Source organism: Nasonia vitripennis, chromosome 1 (assembly GCF_009193385.2).
Source record: "Nasonia vitripennis strain AsymCx chromosome 1, Nvit_psr_1.1, whole genome shotgun sequence".
In the NCBI taxonomy this organism is placed as follows: domain Eukaryota; kingdom Metazoa; phylum Arthropoda; class Insecta; order Hymenoptera; family Pteromalidae; genus Nasonia; species Nasonia vitripennis.
The window spans coordinates 1841413-1858056 of NC_045757.1; the positions used below are offsets into that span (position 1 = coordinate 1841413).

At 40.1% G+C, this 16644-nt stretch overlaps 5 protein-coding genes across 6 annotated transcripts; 1 reads left to right on the top strand and 4 right to left on the bottom strand.

Annotated features, from left to right (window-relative positions):
• Positions 1-35: 35 nt before the first annotated feature.
• On the top strand, positions 36-1329 carry LOC100122554. The gene is made up of 5 exons (XM_016987642.3): positions 36-641; positions 716-769; positions 845-907; positions 996-1043; positions 1128-1329. The coding sequence occupies exons 1-5, from the start codon at positions 587-589 to the stop codon at positions 1211-1213; spliced, it is 306 nt and encodes a 101-aa protein (XP_016843131.1). The 5' UTR covers positions 36-586; the 3' UTR covers positions 1214-1329.
• LOC100116270 (tubulin alpha-1 chain) lies at positions 1256-4176 on the bottom strand. 2 transcript variants are annotated; one of them, XM_016987628.3, is made up of 4 exons: positions 3141-3424; positions 2702-2924; positions 1736-2619; positions 1256-1647 (listed from the first exon to the last, which is right to left on the bottom strand). In XM_016987628.3, the coding sequence occupies exons 1-4, from the start codon at positions 3180-3182 to the stop codon at positions 1405-1407; spliced, it is 1392 nt and encodes a 463-aa protein (XP_016843117.1). In that variant the 5' UTR covers positions 3183-3424; the 3' UTR covers positions 1256-1404. The 2 variants fall into 2 exon arrangements, with proteins under 2 accessions (XP_016843117.1, XP_001606870.1); XM_001606820.6 differs by lacking the exon at positions 3141-3424 and adding an exon at positions 3981-4176 and having other exon boundaries at positions 1260-1647.
• Positions 4177-5393: 1217 nt separating this feature from the next.
• On the bottom strand, positions 5394-7864 carry LOC103315486 (putative ankyrin repeat protein RF_0381). The gene is made up of 2 exons (XM_031921787.1): positions 7525-7864; positions 5394-7450 (listed from the first exon to the last, which is right to left on the bottom strand). The coding sequence occupies exon 2, from the start codon at positions 7430-7432 to the stop codon at positions 5456-5458; it is 1977 nt and encodes a 658-aa protein (XP_031777647.1). The 5' UTR covers positions 7433-7450; positions 7525-7864; the 3' UTR covers positions 5394-5455.
• Positions 7865-12120: 4256 nt separating this feature from the next.
• On the bottom strand, positions 12121-13553 carry Gr42 (gustatory receptor 42). Its single transcript, NM_001190530.1, has 4 exons — positions 12621-13553; positions 12489-12557; positions 12326-12415; positions 12121-12237 (listed from the first exon to the last, which is right to left on the bottom strand). Exons 1-4 carry the CDS (start codon positions 13551-13553, stop codon positions 12121-12123), a joined length of 1209 nt encoding a protein of 402 aa, NP_001177459.1.
• Positions 13554-13980: 427 nt separating this feature from the next.
• Gr41 (gustatory receptor 41) lies at positions 13981-15426 on the bottom strand. Its single transcript, NM_001190529.1, has 4 exons — positions 14491-15426; positions 14353-14421; positions 14187-14276; positions 13981-14097 (listed from the first exon to the last, which is right to left on the bottom strand). Exons 1-4 carry the CDS (start codon positions 15424-15426, stop codon positions 13981-13983), a joined length of 1212 nt encoding a protein of 403 aa, NP_001177458.1.
• Positions 15427-16644: the final 1218 nt, after the last annotated feature.

Genomic DNA, 16644 nt, shown 5'->3' on the forward strand with positions numbered 1-16644 from the left:
TTTCCGCGCTCGATCGCCCCCACCCGAGGTTATTTTCAGTCGCGAGCGCGACTCCGTTCCAACTCTTGCGAAATTCGTGTATTATAGTGGGGCGGGTTTTTTAACTTTCGAGCTAGAGATGACAGTATTCGCTGACGTCGAGGATGACGGAGATGCAGAGTATGCAGATCAGTAATCTATGGAAAACGAGCTTTGGACTCGGGGGAGTGATAAGGGTTCATCGAGTGCAAATCTTCGATGTATTTATTATTTTCTAATGGACTTTCTTCGACACGTGCTTAGGCACTTTCAAGGTTGCTAAGAATTAAAAAAAAAAATTGGGTCTTAGCTTGCAGTTTTTTTCTACAAAAATATCACCATGAACAAAAAATACTCGAATATTTTCTGTTTATGACTAAAAAATTTATCACCAACAACGCTTGCCTACTCTTATCACTTTGATAGTCACGATCTACAGAATAGCTCATGGCTTAGATACATATTTACGACGGTTAGAAAAATTATAAGAGACAAGTCTCAGTAGAAACCGATACAGTTTGTGTTAAAACAACCAAATTTCCAGGCTTATAGTATTTTACAAAGCAACATGAGGTCCATCGTTTTTCTACTGTTTTCCACGTGTTTGGTTCTGATTTCCGCAGGTATTCAAATACTATTATTAATTTATTGACGGTGCATTTTTCTCCTTTAATGCAATGAAAACTTTCATTTTAAGACCGGAATTTAGAAACTGAAATCCTACAAAGATGTAAATACGTTACTTGCAATGGTGAGGATATATTGATTTGTGACTCAAAAGAATAGGGAAAGTCGATAAACTAATGATCGCGTTAAATATTTCTAGACGTCAACGATTTGAGTAAAGAAGCACATATTCGCAACTGCATAAAGACTACTTGTGGTTCACGTGAGTAATTTTTTACAATCCAAAAAGGCACATAAAAATATATATTTTTTCGAAAATGATCAAGTTTGAAACAATATTTGGATTACAGGATATCTTAAAGGCAGTCTTTCGAAATTCTGCTCGGATAGTTGCATAGGTAACGTATAGGGATTCGCATTTATTTTTCTACCTGTAAAATCTACGTGATAGTTTAAAAAAACTCTTAAAATTTCTTTTATAGAAGAGGTTAGCAAAAGACACCAAAACCCTAAACCAGATGATGACGGGAAACTACCTACGGTCCTTGATTACTCTTGGATGGATTGAAAAGATTGTTTTTAGTTTTCAAAGACGTAAAATGCAAAAATGTGCGCAGTAAAAAGTGTAATATATTTTTCGGAATAATACATAGCAAATAATGTATCAATCGTTACAAAAGTTTATCAAAACGCTTATCATCCTTTGAGTTCAACTTCTTTAAAATGAAATTCCAACTCTTCCCTTCAATGATAACTCTACTAATACTCTTCCGCGCCTTCTCCCTCGCCCTCGACTGAATCCATGCCGACCTCCTCGTAGTCCTTCTCCAGGGCTGCCAAATCTTCACGAGCCTCGGAGAACTCACCCTCCTCCATACCCTCGCCGACGTACCAGTGCACGAAGGCGCGCTTGGCGTACATCAGATCGAACTTGTGGTCCAACCTGGCCCAGGCCTCGGCAATCGCTGTCGTGTTCGACAACATGCAGACAGCGCGTTGTACCTGGAACGAGTCATTAAATTTTAATTACCTACTGTTTTACGACACGTTCGTGATTTTTTATTTTATTTGAAAAAAAAGGTTTCCTCACCTTGGCCAAGTCACCACCAGGAACGACGGTGGGCGGCTGGTAGTTGATGCCGACCTTGAATCCGGTGGGACACCAGTCGACGAACTGGATGGTCCTCTTGGTCTTGATGGTAGCGATCGCAGCGTTGACGTCCTTGGGCACGACGTCACCCCTGTACAGCATGCAGCAGGCCATGTACTTTCCGTGACGAGGATCGCACTTGACCATCTGGTTGGCTGGTTCGAAGCAGGCGTTGGTGATCTCGGCTACGGACAGCTGCTCGTGGTAAGCCTTCTCGGCGGAGATGACTGGGGCATAGGTGACCAGGGGGAAGTGGATCCTGGGGTAGGGCACCAAGTTGGTCTGGAACTCGGTAAGATCGACGTTCAGGGCTCCGTCGAATCGCAGAGAGGCCGTGATGGAGGAGACGATCTGGCCGATCAGTCGGTTCAGGTTGGTGTAGGTCGGACGCTCGATGTCTAGGTTGCGCCGGCAGATGTCGTAGATGGCCTCGTTGTCGACCATGAACGCGCAGTCCGAGTGCTCGAGGGTCGTGTGGGTGGTGAGGATCGAGTTGTAGGGCTCGACCACAGCAGTGGAGACCTGGGGCGCTGGATAGATGGCGAACTCGAGCTTGGACTTCTTGCCGTAGTCGACCGAGAGACGTTCCATCAAGAGGGAGGTAAAACCGGAGCCGGTACCACCGCCGAACGAATGGAAGATGAGGAAGCCCTGGAGACCGGTGCACTGATCAGCTAGTTTACGGATGCGATCGAGCACCAGGTCGACGATCTCCTTGCCGATCGTGTAGTGACCACGAGCGTAGTTGTTGGCTGCGTCTTCCTTGCCGGTGATCAGTTGCTCCGGGTGGAAGAGCTGACGGTACGTTCCGGTTCGGACCTCGTCTGGAAAGTCATTGAAAAAAGCTTTAGCATCCAAAATTCATTCGATCTCGATAGAATCAAAGTAGAACAAAGCGAGACGTACCGACGACGGTGGGCTCGAGATCGACGAAGACGGCCCTGGGCACATGCTTGCCAGCCCCGGTCTCGCTGAAGAAGGTGTTGAAGCTGTCGTCGCCACCGCCCATCATCTTGTCGGAGGGCATCTGACCGTCCGGCTGGATGCCATGCTCCAGGCAGTAGAGTTCCCAGCAGGCATTACCGATCTGGACTCCGGCTTGGCCGACGTGAACGGAGATACACTCACGCTGAAACGAAGAGAAAAAAAAACGTTGAAATAGATTTCAACTACCTACTCGACGTTTCTTTATGTGTCACAGAGTCGTATACACTTCAGAGGACGCCAGCTAGACAACAACGTGACGTCACGAGCGTTTGCACATCTTCGACACCGCGCACTAGTCACTTTGACATTGGCTTCGTTAGAGCATAGGGATCGTGAATATCGAGCGATGAAAACTTACTTTACTGGCGAATCTCGTCATGAAGCCGCTGAACATACTCATTTTGTCGGTCGAACGAGCGAGATAACGCGTCTCGCGCGACTTGTGAAGCGACGGAAAATTAGGATCGCACTGTCGCGGCTCGCGCGTTTATTAAACAGTCTATTTTTACCAAACTTAGATATACGATTATAATTCGCGCTCGCTGCTCTATTTTCGTGCCCCCGGACGCGGCGCGCGCATCGATAAGTATAAACAAACGCATCGGCTGTATAGATGCTCCGACGATGCATTCTAGCTTGAATAAGCTGATAATCTCGGCGATTATATGCTTGATTAATATTTGCGAGGCTGTATACATGTATTGCTCGCGCACAGCGTTAGGGGGAGCGTAACGCGCGAGACGAGTATATTGATCTTGCCTGCCGGCGTGTCTGCTGCCGAGATTTGCCACTTGGAAACTTTTTACACACGGACTATATACCTGCGCTATTCTGGCCTAATCGAATAAGTTGGCCTTATCGGATTCGGAGAAGTTTGCGTTATCGCGTCGGTGTTGGAATTTTCGCTCGTGAATTGATTCTTCTTTCTTTTTCTCTAACCAAGATTATTTTTACCTTGACGAGAACTAACCGCTAAGTTTATAGTCATTAATAAACGGATGATGATAATCTGAGCTGCTTCAAATGTTCATAATTAAGTAAACGATCATAGTTGGACAGTTTCGGAATACGTCGCTCGACGTAAATCTCATCTCACCACGTGCTAGACGCCGGCACTCTAACCCCTAAACCCTCGAAATAGTAGACCATAACCTCCCCCCCCCATCCAAAAACCCAAATAAAAGTCGAAAACACTCACCATTTTGGAAGTCGAGGAAAGTCAAAGGACAGCAGAGAGCAATGACGATATGTATATGGAACAGGAGTTCGTTTCAGCGAAGCTGGCGATGTAGCTTCTCCAAACGATTCCAGCGCTTTAAGGCGAGTCCGCGGCGTGCAGGGATCCTTTATAGCCTCGGCTTGGAGAGAGTGTATAGCGCAGGCGCGCCAAATACGAGGCACATATATAGCACGCACACTGCACACAGGAGAGCGCGAGATTCGAGAGCTGGATGGAGAGCGAGCGGGAGAGAGAGGAAGCGCTTCCCACACGCCGAGCAGCTCTCCGTGGCCTCCGCAACGCTTCGTTAAACGCGTTATGGGATGTGTATGGGCGTCTCTCTATGGTCGATAGCTTCGATCGGATTATAGCGTGTATACTGTGTGGGTTTGGAGAGGAAGGCTTCGCTGGAGGATGAGACATTGTTTTGTTTGAATTTGAGAGAGTAGATCGCCTTTTAAAACGTCGCTCTGCTCGTAAATAGCCATGAAAAACGAGGCGAGAGATCGAGAGCCTAATTCGACGAATTCCAGCGTTAAACTCAGCGCTGATGCGCAAAGTGCGAGATCTATTTGCGCTGTCGTCTGGCTCGAATTTTCATGCATTCAAGGATCGCAGCAGCGAGCGTCTGTGCTATTCTCGCAGTACAAATAATAAAAGCCGCGAGAAGCTTTGCCGAGACGGTGACGACGACGACTTCTTCTCCAGGCGACGCCGATGCAGCTGTAGCGCGCTATACCAAATTTAGAAAGCGGCGCACCTATACCAGAGAGCCGAAGAGTAGTACACGCGCGCTCGGCCGTTAATTTTGTACTTTCGGTCGAGCAGGCTTCCTAGCTGCGGCTATTTTGATGTATAGATGTGGTGAATTTTGATCTGCTGGCAAATTCGTGTAATTTCTGAAACACTACAAAGACGCTACATCATCGCTGTGGATGCTATTTTATACGGGCAAAATCAATGCGGAGAAGTCGTCCTTGCCTCGTACTCGGAAAATCTCTGCCATATACAGGCCCGCTATCGAAGTAGGCTGCGCCGGTCTCGCGTTGCTCCAGCAAACTGTTACGCTGCGCTCGGTGCGCTAGATATAGCAAGCGCGTATCTCCTTACTTCGGCGCGAGATCTCGCGAAAAGCCAACGGAGTGTATGCACCGTGTACACGCATACATATATAGCTGGAGCGAAAGATCAACGGCCTCGGCCGATATATCGTAAGGCGCGAGCTGGAAGCAACGGTATAGTGCAACTGATGCAGCATCGATTAGTTCTGCATCGTGGATCTTTTGGGGCTTGAACTATTACGTGGCTGCGGTTACGGAGAAATTCGAGAGAGAGAAGGTTTGGGTTTGAGCGCCTGTTGGGTCTGTGCGCGTGATTTGTAGACGGGAATCGTTTCAATGACAAGGTGTGCAAATTTTTTATTACGATGAAACAAATTCATTTTACTTTACAAATTAGAGTGCTTCTTTACGCCTGCTTGCTTGTTTTTTTCTCAATTGCTCCATATAATATTTCACGTACAACGAAGTCAGTTTATCATTTTCTTCGTCGCTATCTGCAGGTACAACAGTTGCGAAACAAAAATTGCACATATCTTCGTTACTCAAATGGTTTAGGATGTTTTCGCAGCAAAGGTCCGGAAATCCGAAAGCAACGGCTAATCTCAAGTAATCGCAAGTTGATTCCAACAAGTATTGCCTCATCAGCCCCTTAGCGAAGTGTCCCTTTATTATATCTTCGTAACAGTTGAACTTTCCGAAGTCAGGAGAGCGTAGGATTTGTTTGTAATTCCCATTCTTCAAATGCTCATATATTTCATCAGGATTCATCTCCATAACGTCATGCAACGATACTTGTTCGCCCAGCATAGTTTTCTTCATTAACAACACCTCTTCTTGACAATCTTCGACCCATTGAGGCCTTATTTTACAATCCTGCGTTATGGCCTTTATCAAAGTCATATTCTCCTTGTCTACCCATATATTGGCGTATTCCAATTGCTTCAAGTACACTCCGAGACCTAGATACACTTTGTTGATAACTTTGCGTCTCCACATTTCGGAAAAAACTTTTCGGATACCTAACGTAGTGCCAATTTGTAAGAGATTCATCAACTTGTGATGGCGATTGATGTCGGCATTATCCTCATAATCGCAATCCTGGTGATTATAGGTGAAAAACTTCAATATAGGTAAATCAGCTTGTAAACTCAAGCAGAATCCTTTTTTCGTGAGCTCGGTCACTATTTCTATGACATTTTCCACGACCTCTAGACAAGGATATATATTCGGATAATGAAAATCAAATTTTAAACTTTCGAACATCGAAATGTAGCGCAATAGAACTTTGACGATATCGAGGCTCATGACGGAAATCGCTTGCTGCAGAGGAGTCTTGTTCTCGTTGTTCTTTGCATTAGCATCGAGTGTACCTTGCTTTAAAAGCAGTTCTAACATTTCTGAATTCACACTGTCATCGAAGCACATGTCGGAAAAGTCTTTAGGCCATCTGAGAGGCTTGAGTCGTTCGATCATCCAGTGTAAAACCGTCTCACCATTTTTATTGCAAACTTTTAGATCCACACTATTCTGCAGAAGAATTTCGAGCTTTTTCTTTTGCTTTTTTCTCAATTCATTGACTATTAACCGATACCTCTTATCATAATAGATATAATTTTTTAATCTTCTTATGCTACGCAGCTTTTCATACTGATCGTTTTGAAAAATTTTGAAAACCGGCGTGTTACCCTGTTGATCCTGTTTGTTCACGTCGGAGCTTCCTTTTACCAGCAGCTCGACAATCTGCGACTCCGTATTCTCATTCTCAACGGCACCTTTGTCACGATTTTTTATGAAAACGTTCGCTATTAATTCACAGTAACGCTTAGAATTTCCACATGCTACATGAAGCGCATTTCTACCTTCCGAATCGGTAGCCTCGACATCGACTCTATTTTTCAAAAGTAATTCCACTATCTTGGTTCTTCCATGTGTGACTGCGAAATGCAATGCTGTGAATCCAGAGGAATGACACTTGAGATTGATGTCGACATCTTGTTTTATAAACCCTTCGGCTACACTGACGTTTCCTGCAATACAGGCGATGTGGAAGTAAGTAAGTCCGTCCTTATCTGCGTGATTTTTACTAGTATCACAGTTTTTAAAAAGTGCACTGATTATGTCGTCTGGAGAATCGTAAAAAACCGAGAGATGAAGTGCAGTCTGTTTAAGCTTATTCAAAGGGACAACTTTGTAACCATTAGATAGTAAAAATTTTACTGTACTAAAACTTTCGGTCTTTAAAGCTTCTTCAATGATAAAGTTGAGTTTCGATACATGATCATCGTTTCCACTTCTGATCCATTGGATCACTTCTTTCGAGCGGTAAGTATACTTTCCACAGTAAAGAATTTCATCTTCTTCTGTCGGCATTTTATGTGTTAAGTGAATCTAGAAGTTATTTAAAATGTTAAAACATTGTTTTTGAATGTATGCTGAGTACATGTTTTTATATTAATACGTACCAAATGTTACTGTATTAATCTATATTATATTTTAATTTATGAATAGAATATTAGCACATTTATTCGTAGTTTTTCCTGACGTGGCTCTTTTTACACTGGATTTGAAGAAAGTATATTCATATACTTGCGTGTGGATGGCAGGGTTCTGCGACAGCGTCTGGTCGTTCGCAAGTTATTTTTAGAAATTAGCTTTCCCGGTTGAATTTAGAGAGCAGTGTTTACAACTGCTCACTCAAAAAAACGAATCTTTAGAGGATTTCGACAATTATTGTTGGTATTCAAGTTGATTGCAATAGTGCATTGCAATAGTGGAAGAAATGATTATAATAGCGTGTAAGAATATAAAAAAATCAATATTTTATGGAAAGAATACAAAAAATGCTGGAAAACACATCTTCCTGTGCAGCAAATAATTCGAAAATCCATTCGACTTTAAAAAGCGACATTTATTTAAATTATTTTTTCTTATTACTCAAACAAATATAAACAACATTGCAATAAAAACATTATATTTAATGAGATTTTCTAATTAAATCAGATGGGCTGCTCGGTCTTACTTTTGGTTCAGTATCATTACTTTTCTTATCCGAACCTATTCTTCCTCTACGGCCTCCAAATTTAAATCCACTAGATAAACCTGCTTGACCGCCAATTTTTATTCCAAAATTATTGTGTTCACCGAGACTAAAACCAATCCCGCTTTCCTTATTGATGCCAAATCCAAAACCACTTTGTCCACCAAAACCAATTCCAAAGCCGGCTTGTCCACCGATTCCAACTTCAAATCCAGCTTGAACATCGCCATTATGCTGGTGCACGATGCCTGATTCTTGATGACCAGTTTTCACATTACTATTAGTTTGCATCTCATAACTGCCATACCCACTGCCTATTTCACATGCAAAGTTACTACTTGTTCCAACATTATAGAAGTTACCATTAGCATTTTCTTGTTCGTAAGTATAACTAGAGTTCCACTTACATGTCCATTAGCTTTGAATCCAAAACTGTTCAATTTTTCCTTCATCTTGGATAGGTCCAAGAGCAAGATGTTCGATATCTTCACAGGTGACAACAATTGTGCTACCACCAAATCCGTCAAGACCACTGCAATCGTATTTTTTATTGCTTTCAAGTTTTTTCTGAGTCGAACTACTTCTATCATCAGAACCCTGATGTTTAGAATTTACTTTACTATTATTTATAGAACAGTGTGGCTAAAATACGCTGTTAAGTCACGCCTATCTGTGACTAAAGTAGTCCTTTTTTGCACCGTGTTTATCACACTCGCTCACGGTGCAAATAAGGACTACTTTAGTCACGAATAGGCGAGACTTGCGGATTTTAGTAGTCTGTGCTATAAAATTTTATACGATACTCTTGACTTAAATGGTTCAGTTTTACACGGCGCTTAGCGCCCTCGCTACGCTCGGGTGCTAACTGCGCCGTGTAAAAGAGAACCATTTAAGTCACACGTATCGTGATGTACTATTTGCCAAGAAATGCTATCTGAGTTTTCATGACTATGATGCTTATTACTCTTACGAAGTTATAGCCAATTTTATGCATGGTATCTTGGTTTGAATCTATATTAAATTGCTCCTTGTTGTTAATCTCTCCTTTAGCTTGGTATGTATTCATGTCACTAGCTTCAGCTTGTCCTTGACTGAGTTGGTTGTCAGTATTTATTTCAAAATCAACGTCCATTTTTACTTGTCCGCCGGAATTCGATTGGCTCTGACGAAAGCCAGAGCTCTGGTGCTGAATATTTTTACTCTCAATAAAATGAATATCATTTTGGTATTTATCATTGTCATTGGTTTTGCTTTGACCATGACTAAGTTGCCCTTGAGTATTTATTTCATAATCAACCTCCATCTTTCCTTGTCCGCCAAAATTCAATTAGTTCTGACTAAACTCCGAGCTCTGGTGCTGAACAATTTTATTCTCACTAAAATGAATATCATTTTGGTATTTATTATTATCATTAGTTTTGCTTTGAACATGACCAAGTTGCTTGTCAACATTTATTCCGAAATCTATTTTTCCTTGGCCAGAGGAACTTAAGTGACTTTCCCAATATACGCTATTAGAAGTAGCTTGTTTTTCATAATTACTATGATATTGTTGACTGAAAGACCCACCGTTTGTGTTAGTCGAGTTTTGATCGTGATTCGGAATTGCGTTGGTTATATCACTTTGCCATGAAATACTATGAAGACTGTCTTGAACGTACCGTCCACTATGTATTTGGTCATTATTTTTGTTTAAATGCACGTTATAAGGAGTACCACCAATTACACCATTTACATCAATTTTACTATAATTTATGCGGTTATGATTGCTTCCTTTGTCATTGTCGGTAGCAGCACCAATGATGATCCCACCAGATGCCGTGGAAAATATGACTGTCACAGTTAAAAAAATCTGAAATAGAAATATTTAACTTAATTTTTGTTCGACTAATTAATATCAGTAGGACATTTATAAAGAGTATTTCACTCATCAGTTTTGTGCGAAAACTTACAAATCTAACCGCCATTATAATGCTAAGCAAAATACAGCAGTATTTTGATCAATTACGATCGTAGCCTTTTATATCGAGAAGTATTGCCAATAAAAGCGCCAAAATTGTTTGTATTCTCAGACTTGTAGACAATGTTTATTTAACTCTTCGTCTGCTTGATAAAAGTTTGTTTGATCTTAACATAACCGATTTTTATGTAGGTCAAGGCGACTTTTGTAATAATTAATACATGAATGTTAGATGTTCGATTGAAATTATGTGGGTTACCATTTACATTATAATTATATCTTTTATCTTATAAAGTCATAAGTTCGTCCTGCCAGTTAAACAAATTTGTTTCAATATTCTCCATTTCGATAAGACAGGTCATATAAACAAGATTTTGGAATATATTACAATTCGATAGGTATAAAAGGTGTGAGAAGTAATTGAATTGCATACAGCTCTGCAGTACAGTGAAACCGCAATGGCATCAAACATGGTAAGTAGCCAACCATTAAGAATCACTCCAATATTTATCATAAGCCATTAAAATAGCACTTTGTCGGAATTTCAATGATAATTTTTACACTTTAAAAGTAAACGATTAAAAATATAACTCTTAAGATATTAGGAAGTAGCAAATTATTTTTTTATAAACAGTATGATCTAATATATTTCGTTTTTATTCATAGATTCTTCTGACTTTGTTGGTCACAATCATATCAATGACTATAGCTAAACCAATTGCTGAACTAAAAGGACAGATCAATTTAGGTGGAAACGTTCACAAAGAGCACGGAGCACAAGCTGGTTATGGAGTACAGATTAACGATAGTACCAAAAATAAGGGCTCTAGTACATTTGGTGGACAGACAAGCATCGGTGGACAGGGAAATGTCGACGCTGAGTTCGGGTTTAATGCTGGTGGACTGATCAAAGGAGGCTCCTATCATGAAAGTAGCCATCACAACACTCATACCTCACAGGGAGGATTCGGGGGTAAGATTAGCAACATCAATCATGCTTCTGGATCAGGTGATGCTCAATGGCAGAATGAAGGCAGCAAATCTGGCAAACATCAGGGCTCGATTAACATCTAAGGACACCATAGCGCACAGGGAGGATTTGAAGGCCACGTTGACAACACCAACTACGCATCTGAGTCAGGCGGTGCTCAATGGCAGAATCAAGGCTGATGAGTTGGTGTACATCAAGGCTCTGTTTCCATCGAAAACCATCATAGCGCACAAGGAGGATTCGGTGGTCAGGCTGGCAACACCAACCATGCTTCTGGATCAGGCGGAACTCAATGGCAACATGAAAGCAGTCCTGGTAATCACCAAGGTTCTGTTGACATCGAAGGATAGCATAAAGCACAAGGAGAATTCGGAGGGGGTTTAGAAGTCGGCGTTGGCAGCCAGGGCGGTTTTGGGATCGGCCTTGGTAAATTAGGCGAGTTTGGACTTAAATGGGGTGGACAAAGCGGTTTCGAAATCAACGTTGGCGGAGAAAGTGCTTCAAAGGGTGGCTTCTATCTAGGCGGTCGCAAAGGAAGAGTTGGTTCGGACAATGGAATAGGCTTGAAAATTACATCTATAGAGGATGGTGATATCGTTGTGTCTAAGAAAGAAGGTGATGACGCTGTATCTGAGGAAGATAACAAGATGTCTAGCACAATTCCAGCACCAACCAAAAGTTTGGCCTAATTTTTAATTAAAAAATATGTAAAAATATAAAAAAAAGTATGATTAGCAATAAATATATGCAATTATAAAATACAATTTTTTTATTATTATATTATACTTTGGGTGATTCTGTCTCCAATTGCAAACCAAATTACAAACACATTGGCAGAAAAAGTATATTCAGGTTGTAGACATATACGCTTGTGGACATTATACCTGTGTTTTGCGCGGAAACAAGACCAATAATCAATAAAAGTTACATGTTTTTAACTGATTTATAATTCCAAAGACGATAGTTATATAGTAATAAAAAAAACTTAAATTAATTCTAATAAAGTTTTACGGAATTTCATAATTATAGATGTTGCCGTGCGAAACATATATTACTTCTTAATTGATTGCTCAGTCTACAGATGGTGGAGTAGACATATTTTCTGTGTGCTCTGTAGAGCCGCTACGACAGCTGGTTTCTTTAAATTGCAATAGGATAACCATGTACGTTGTAATGTAGCTTGTGATCTAGAAACAACACAGTGGGTTATGATACTAATATCAATAAAATAATGATTCTAACGTGATACATCACAGTATAACATGTTATACGAACCGACGTTAACAGAGACTCATTAATCTGATAAAGATTGAACACGCTGAAATCGACTTGCACCTGCAATAAGTAACTAAAAAATCCATTCAGCTAAAAAATAAAAGAAAAAGTGTTCCAAGATATTTTTTACACGTGTTTGCCATAAAAAGTACATGTTTCATACTTGTTTTAAAACCAGTTTATTTGGACAATCTACTATTAATTGACTAACGATCTCTCCAGTTCTCTTACTCTGTAAGAAAAAAAATTACTATGCGTACAAAAAATAATCAAAATTTTATATTGCATTTCTCACCTCCGTAACTACGAGTCCTGCAGCTCTAGTAAGATACACTATCGAGAGTGCCTCTACAGTTGAAAACGACATACAATGTAAAATAATTTCATACTGTCCCGTTGTATCCTGTTTATGTGACAGGACGGTGGCTATATAGTAGCAATATTGTATTAATACTAGAAACTTATTCGAAATGCAAAAAAACATTGGCAGCGCGTAAAAACCGGATACTTCATTTGAAAGGTGGCTCAGAACTACGTGAATCTCACGCAGTAGTTCGATCTTAGTTGAAACCCTTTGAGTGTCCATACCTAAAAGTCGATTCTGAACTATGGATATGGGAACTTTGGATGTCAGGACCGATTGTAATTCGGTATTAGTAGATTGATACAAGTAATGAAGAAGCTTTAAAATTAGAGTGTACTGTATTATGGTCATCTGGTATGTTGTAAAAGGAAGGCAACTTATCAAAATTGAAGATTGTTCCAGCCCGAGAGCGATAGCGGCAAAGATCGTCGGAATAAAAATAGAAAAAATAATTATCTTTACTGATCCAACAAGCAGAATGGACGGGTTCTTTTTGTCAGATTCGACCTTCCGTTGATAGATAATATTGAGTTTATTGATTATGATTATCGCTTTCTCCCTGTTAATAGACATTTTGAGCAAAATTACGACGGAAGTAAGGGCAACGCAAATTCCACACGCAGTATCGAGTACTAATTCTAAATTTGATTTATCCGTAAAGAGGCTCCTGGACAAAGTATCATCGATTATAAAGTATATCGTAGATATCGATATGCATAGAAGAATACAGTTATGTAATATTCCTAGCCTTGAAGACACGAATAAAAAATGACAAGCTTTGTTTTTCTTCGAGGTTAAAGCTTTGATAGCCATAGGAGCTATACCAAAAAGCTTGAAAGCGTAGAACAAACATTTAAGAAACATCTCGTCAGGTGTATTGAGTTTTATGATGCACAGCGTAATATTCTTCTTTTGGAAAACTCTTTTTACTCATTAGTTGTATCAACAACCAAATGCACTACGAGGCAACTGCTTTGTATCCTGGACTCGCCAAGCCTAGACTATTTTATAAACAGCTATGCTGAAAATATTTATGTTTCACTAGTTACGCCAAGCCTTGCATGAACTAAATCAATACAAAATTGCAACTGTGAACGTTAATTGCTCAAAGACATGACTATAAGCGTAGTCAGTGCAAATAAATGTTTTGACTTTCACTGAAATAATAATCAGTAAATGTTGCGGCGTTTCGATTTATAGATGATTCTATTGTTACGATTACACTTGGTAAATTAGGCGAGTTTTATAGAAGGTTATAATTGGAAATATATATTAGTCCTCAATTCATTGCTCAGTTTACAGATGGTGGAGTAGACACATTTTCTGTGTGATCTGTAGAGTCGCTAGGACAGCTAATTCCTTTGAATTGTAATAGTATAACTATGTACGTTGTAATGTAGCTTGTGAACTAAAAATAACACAGTGGGTTATAATATTAAAATCAATTGAAATGACGTTTCTAATTTGATACATCACAATATAACGTGTGATACGCACCGACGTCAATAGAGGCTCATTAATTTGATAAAGGTTGTACACGTTGAAATCTACTTGCACGAGCAGTAAATGACAAAAAAATCCATTCAGCTGAAAAATAAAAAAAAATAGGGTTCCAGATATTTTTTACAGAATATCTTTGCCATAAACAGTCAATGTGGCATACTTGTTTTAAAATCAGTTTATTCGGACATTCTGCTATCAATCCACCAACGATCTCACCAGTTCTCCTACTCTGTGAGAAAAAAAAAAAAAAAAATACAATGCGCACAAAAATAATCAAAATTTTTATCGTATTTCTCACCTCCTTAACCACGAGTCCTGCAACCCTAGCAAGAACCACTAGCGAGAGAGCCTCTACAATCGTAAACCATATGGTTAATATCAAAATTTCATACTGTGTCGCTGTTTCCTGCTTGTCTGACAGGATGGCGGCTGCATAGTAGAAATACTGTACCAATATCAAAAACTTGTTTGAAATGCAAAAAAACATTGGCAGCGCGTAAAAATCGGATACTTCCTTTGAAAGGTGGCACAAAAGTACGTGAATCTCGCGCAGTAGTTCGATCTTATTTGAAATCCTTTGGGAGTCAATTCCCAAAAATCGATTATGAACTATGAATATGGGAACTTTGGATCTCAGGACCGATTGTAATTCGGTATTAGTAGATTGATACAAGTAATGAAGAAGCTTTAAAATTAGAGTGTACTGCATGAAAGTCATCTGGTATGTTAGAAAAGACGGTAGGGGCAGAAGGTTTGAAATGTGATGCTGACCGCTAACGAAACAGCCAATGATTAACGGGACGACATTCGTAAAAACAATTATCTTGACTGGCCTAAGCAGTAGGACAGGCGGGCTCTCTTTCTTAAATTCGATCTTCCGTTTTTGATAGATAACATTGAGTTTGTTGATTATCATTATCGCTTTCTCCGCACTGATAGAGATTTTGAGCAGAAATGCGAAGGCAGGAACGACAACGTAAATTGCACAAACACCATCAATTACTAATTCTAAATTTGTTTTTTTCCTTAAGAAGCTCCTAGCCAAGATATCTTCGATCATTAAGTATATGGTAGGTAACGATATGCATAGAAGAATACAGTTATGCAATATTCCTAGCCTTGAAGACACGAATAAAAAGTGACAAGCTTTGTTTTTCTTCGTGCCCAAAGCTTTGATAGTTATAGGAGCTGTACCAAGAAATTGAAAAGCGTAGAACAGACATTTAAGGAACATTTCGTTAGGCCTATATTAAGTTTTGTTATGTACTTTTTACTCGTTCCTTGTATCGATAACAAGACGTACTACGACGCAACCGCTTTGTATCCTGGACTCGCCGAGCCTAGACTATTTTATAAACAGCTCTGCTGAAAACATGCATGTTTCACTTGTAACGTCAAGCCTTGTCTGAATTAAATCAATACAAAATTGCAACTTCGAACGTTAATTGATCATAGACACGACTATGAGCGTAGTCAGTTCAAATAAATGTTTTGACTTTCACTGAAATAATAATCAGTAAATCGTTGCGGCGTTTCGATTTATAGGCATAGACTCTATTGCCACGGTTCGGGTTACCTACATTTTTAAATGAGCAGATTCAAATAAAATACCGAAGTGCAGACTTGTTTGCTGCAGGCGGAGTCATTTTTGGATCGAACAAAATCACGTTATGAATGATCGTGAATTATAACACGATACCGCATAACCGTGTATCAGTTCCAAACGCCTTTGCGTATGCATTACAAAAATCTCCAAAGCTTTTTAAAAACGCAAACGAGCGGGTTTGTATACGCAAGGCGCAAAACCGTCTCGCCAACGCGCGTCAGCGCGTCAAAATACAAAATTGATACACATCCATACGCTGGCGCCCACGCGTATCCGCGAGAAAAAAAAATCGTCCACGAGTAAGGCTGTAATAATGATAATGGTGATTGATGCCGAGATCATTGGAGGTGTGCATAGGTATAGGTATACATACGGGCACGGCATTATGTACAACGACGCGTGTGTCGTCATGCGCGAATGGATCGAGTCCACCCATACATGGTCATACACTACTTTCGTTCGGTTGACTTGTTCCGCGTATCGCCTGCGTGGCCGCGCGCACGGCTACTCTATACCACGCACTCTCTGTGCTGCGTAATAATTTATGTGCTCGGCCAAACCTTCGCGTACTGAATAATTTTTTTTTTTTTTTTGCTTTTAAGTTTGAACGAAATCGCGCTCTAAACGTTGTCTGTATTAACGCATTGGGACGTGATGCAAAAATGGGGTAATAAATCATGTGCGTGTCGATGTCGTGATTTACAGTTGATTATACACATACTTATACACAACGTATATACCGTTGCTTCACATGGATATCGAAGATGTGTGTTGAAAAGTTTGCAAGGATTTCACGTATTATTTTTACATTGCAATCAGCCTGCAGAGATAATCGATAAAATTTTC

Coding starts and splice junctions, on each gene's coding strand:
- Gr41 (NM_001190529.1), bottom strand. CDS start 15,426: ATGTTCCTTAAATGTCTGTTCTACGCTTTTCAATTTCTTGGTACAGCT. Junction 14,422..14,490: donor CAGGACTCGTGGTTAAGGAG/GTGAGAAATACG, acceptor TTTTTCTCACAG/AGTAGGAGAACTGGTGAGAT. Junction 14,277..14,352: donor ATAAACTGATTTTAAAACAA/GTATGCCACATT, acceptor TTTATTTTTCAG/CTGAATGGATTTTTTTGTCA.
- Gr42 (NM_001190530.1), bottom strand. CDS start 13,553: ATGTTTCTTAAATGTTTGTTCTACGCTTTCAAGCTTTTTGGTATAGCT. Junction 12,416..12,488: donor ATAAACTGGTTTTAAAACAA/GTATGAAACATG, acceptor TTTATTTTTTAG/CTGAATGGATTTTTTAGTTA. Junction 12,238..12,325: donor ATGAGTCTCTGTTAACGTCG/GTTCGTATAACA, acceptor TGTTGTTTCTAG/ATCACAAGCTACATTACAAC.
- LOC100116270 (XM_016987628.3), bottom strand. CDS start 3,182: ATGAGTATGTTCAGCGGCTTCATGACGAGATTCGCCAGTAAA. Junction 2,620..2,701: donor TCTCGAGCCCACCGTCGTCG/GTACGTCTCGCT, acceptor ATGACTTTCCAG/ACGAGGTCCGAACCGGAACG. Junction 1,648..1,735: donor CTGGTGGTGACTTGGCCAAG/GTGAGGAAACCT, acceptor GACTCGTTCCAG/GTACAACGCGCTGTCTGCAT.
- LOC100122554 (XM_016987642.3), top strand. CDS start 587: ATGAGGTCCATCGTTTTTCTACTGTTTTCCACGTGTTTGGTTCTGATT. Junction 642..715: donor TTTGGTTCTGATTTCCGCAG/GTATTCAAATAC, acceptor TTTCATTTTAAG/ACCGGAATTTAGAAACTGAA. Junction 1,044..1,127: donor CTGCTCGGATAGTTGCATAG/GTAACGTATAGG, acceptor TTTCTTTTATAG/AAGAGGTTAGCAAAAGACAC.
- LOC103315486 (XM_031921787.1), bottom strand. CDS start 7,432: ATGCCGACAGAAGAAGATGAAATTCTTTACTGTGGAAAGTATACTTAC.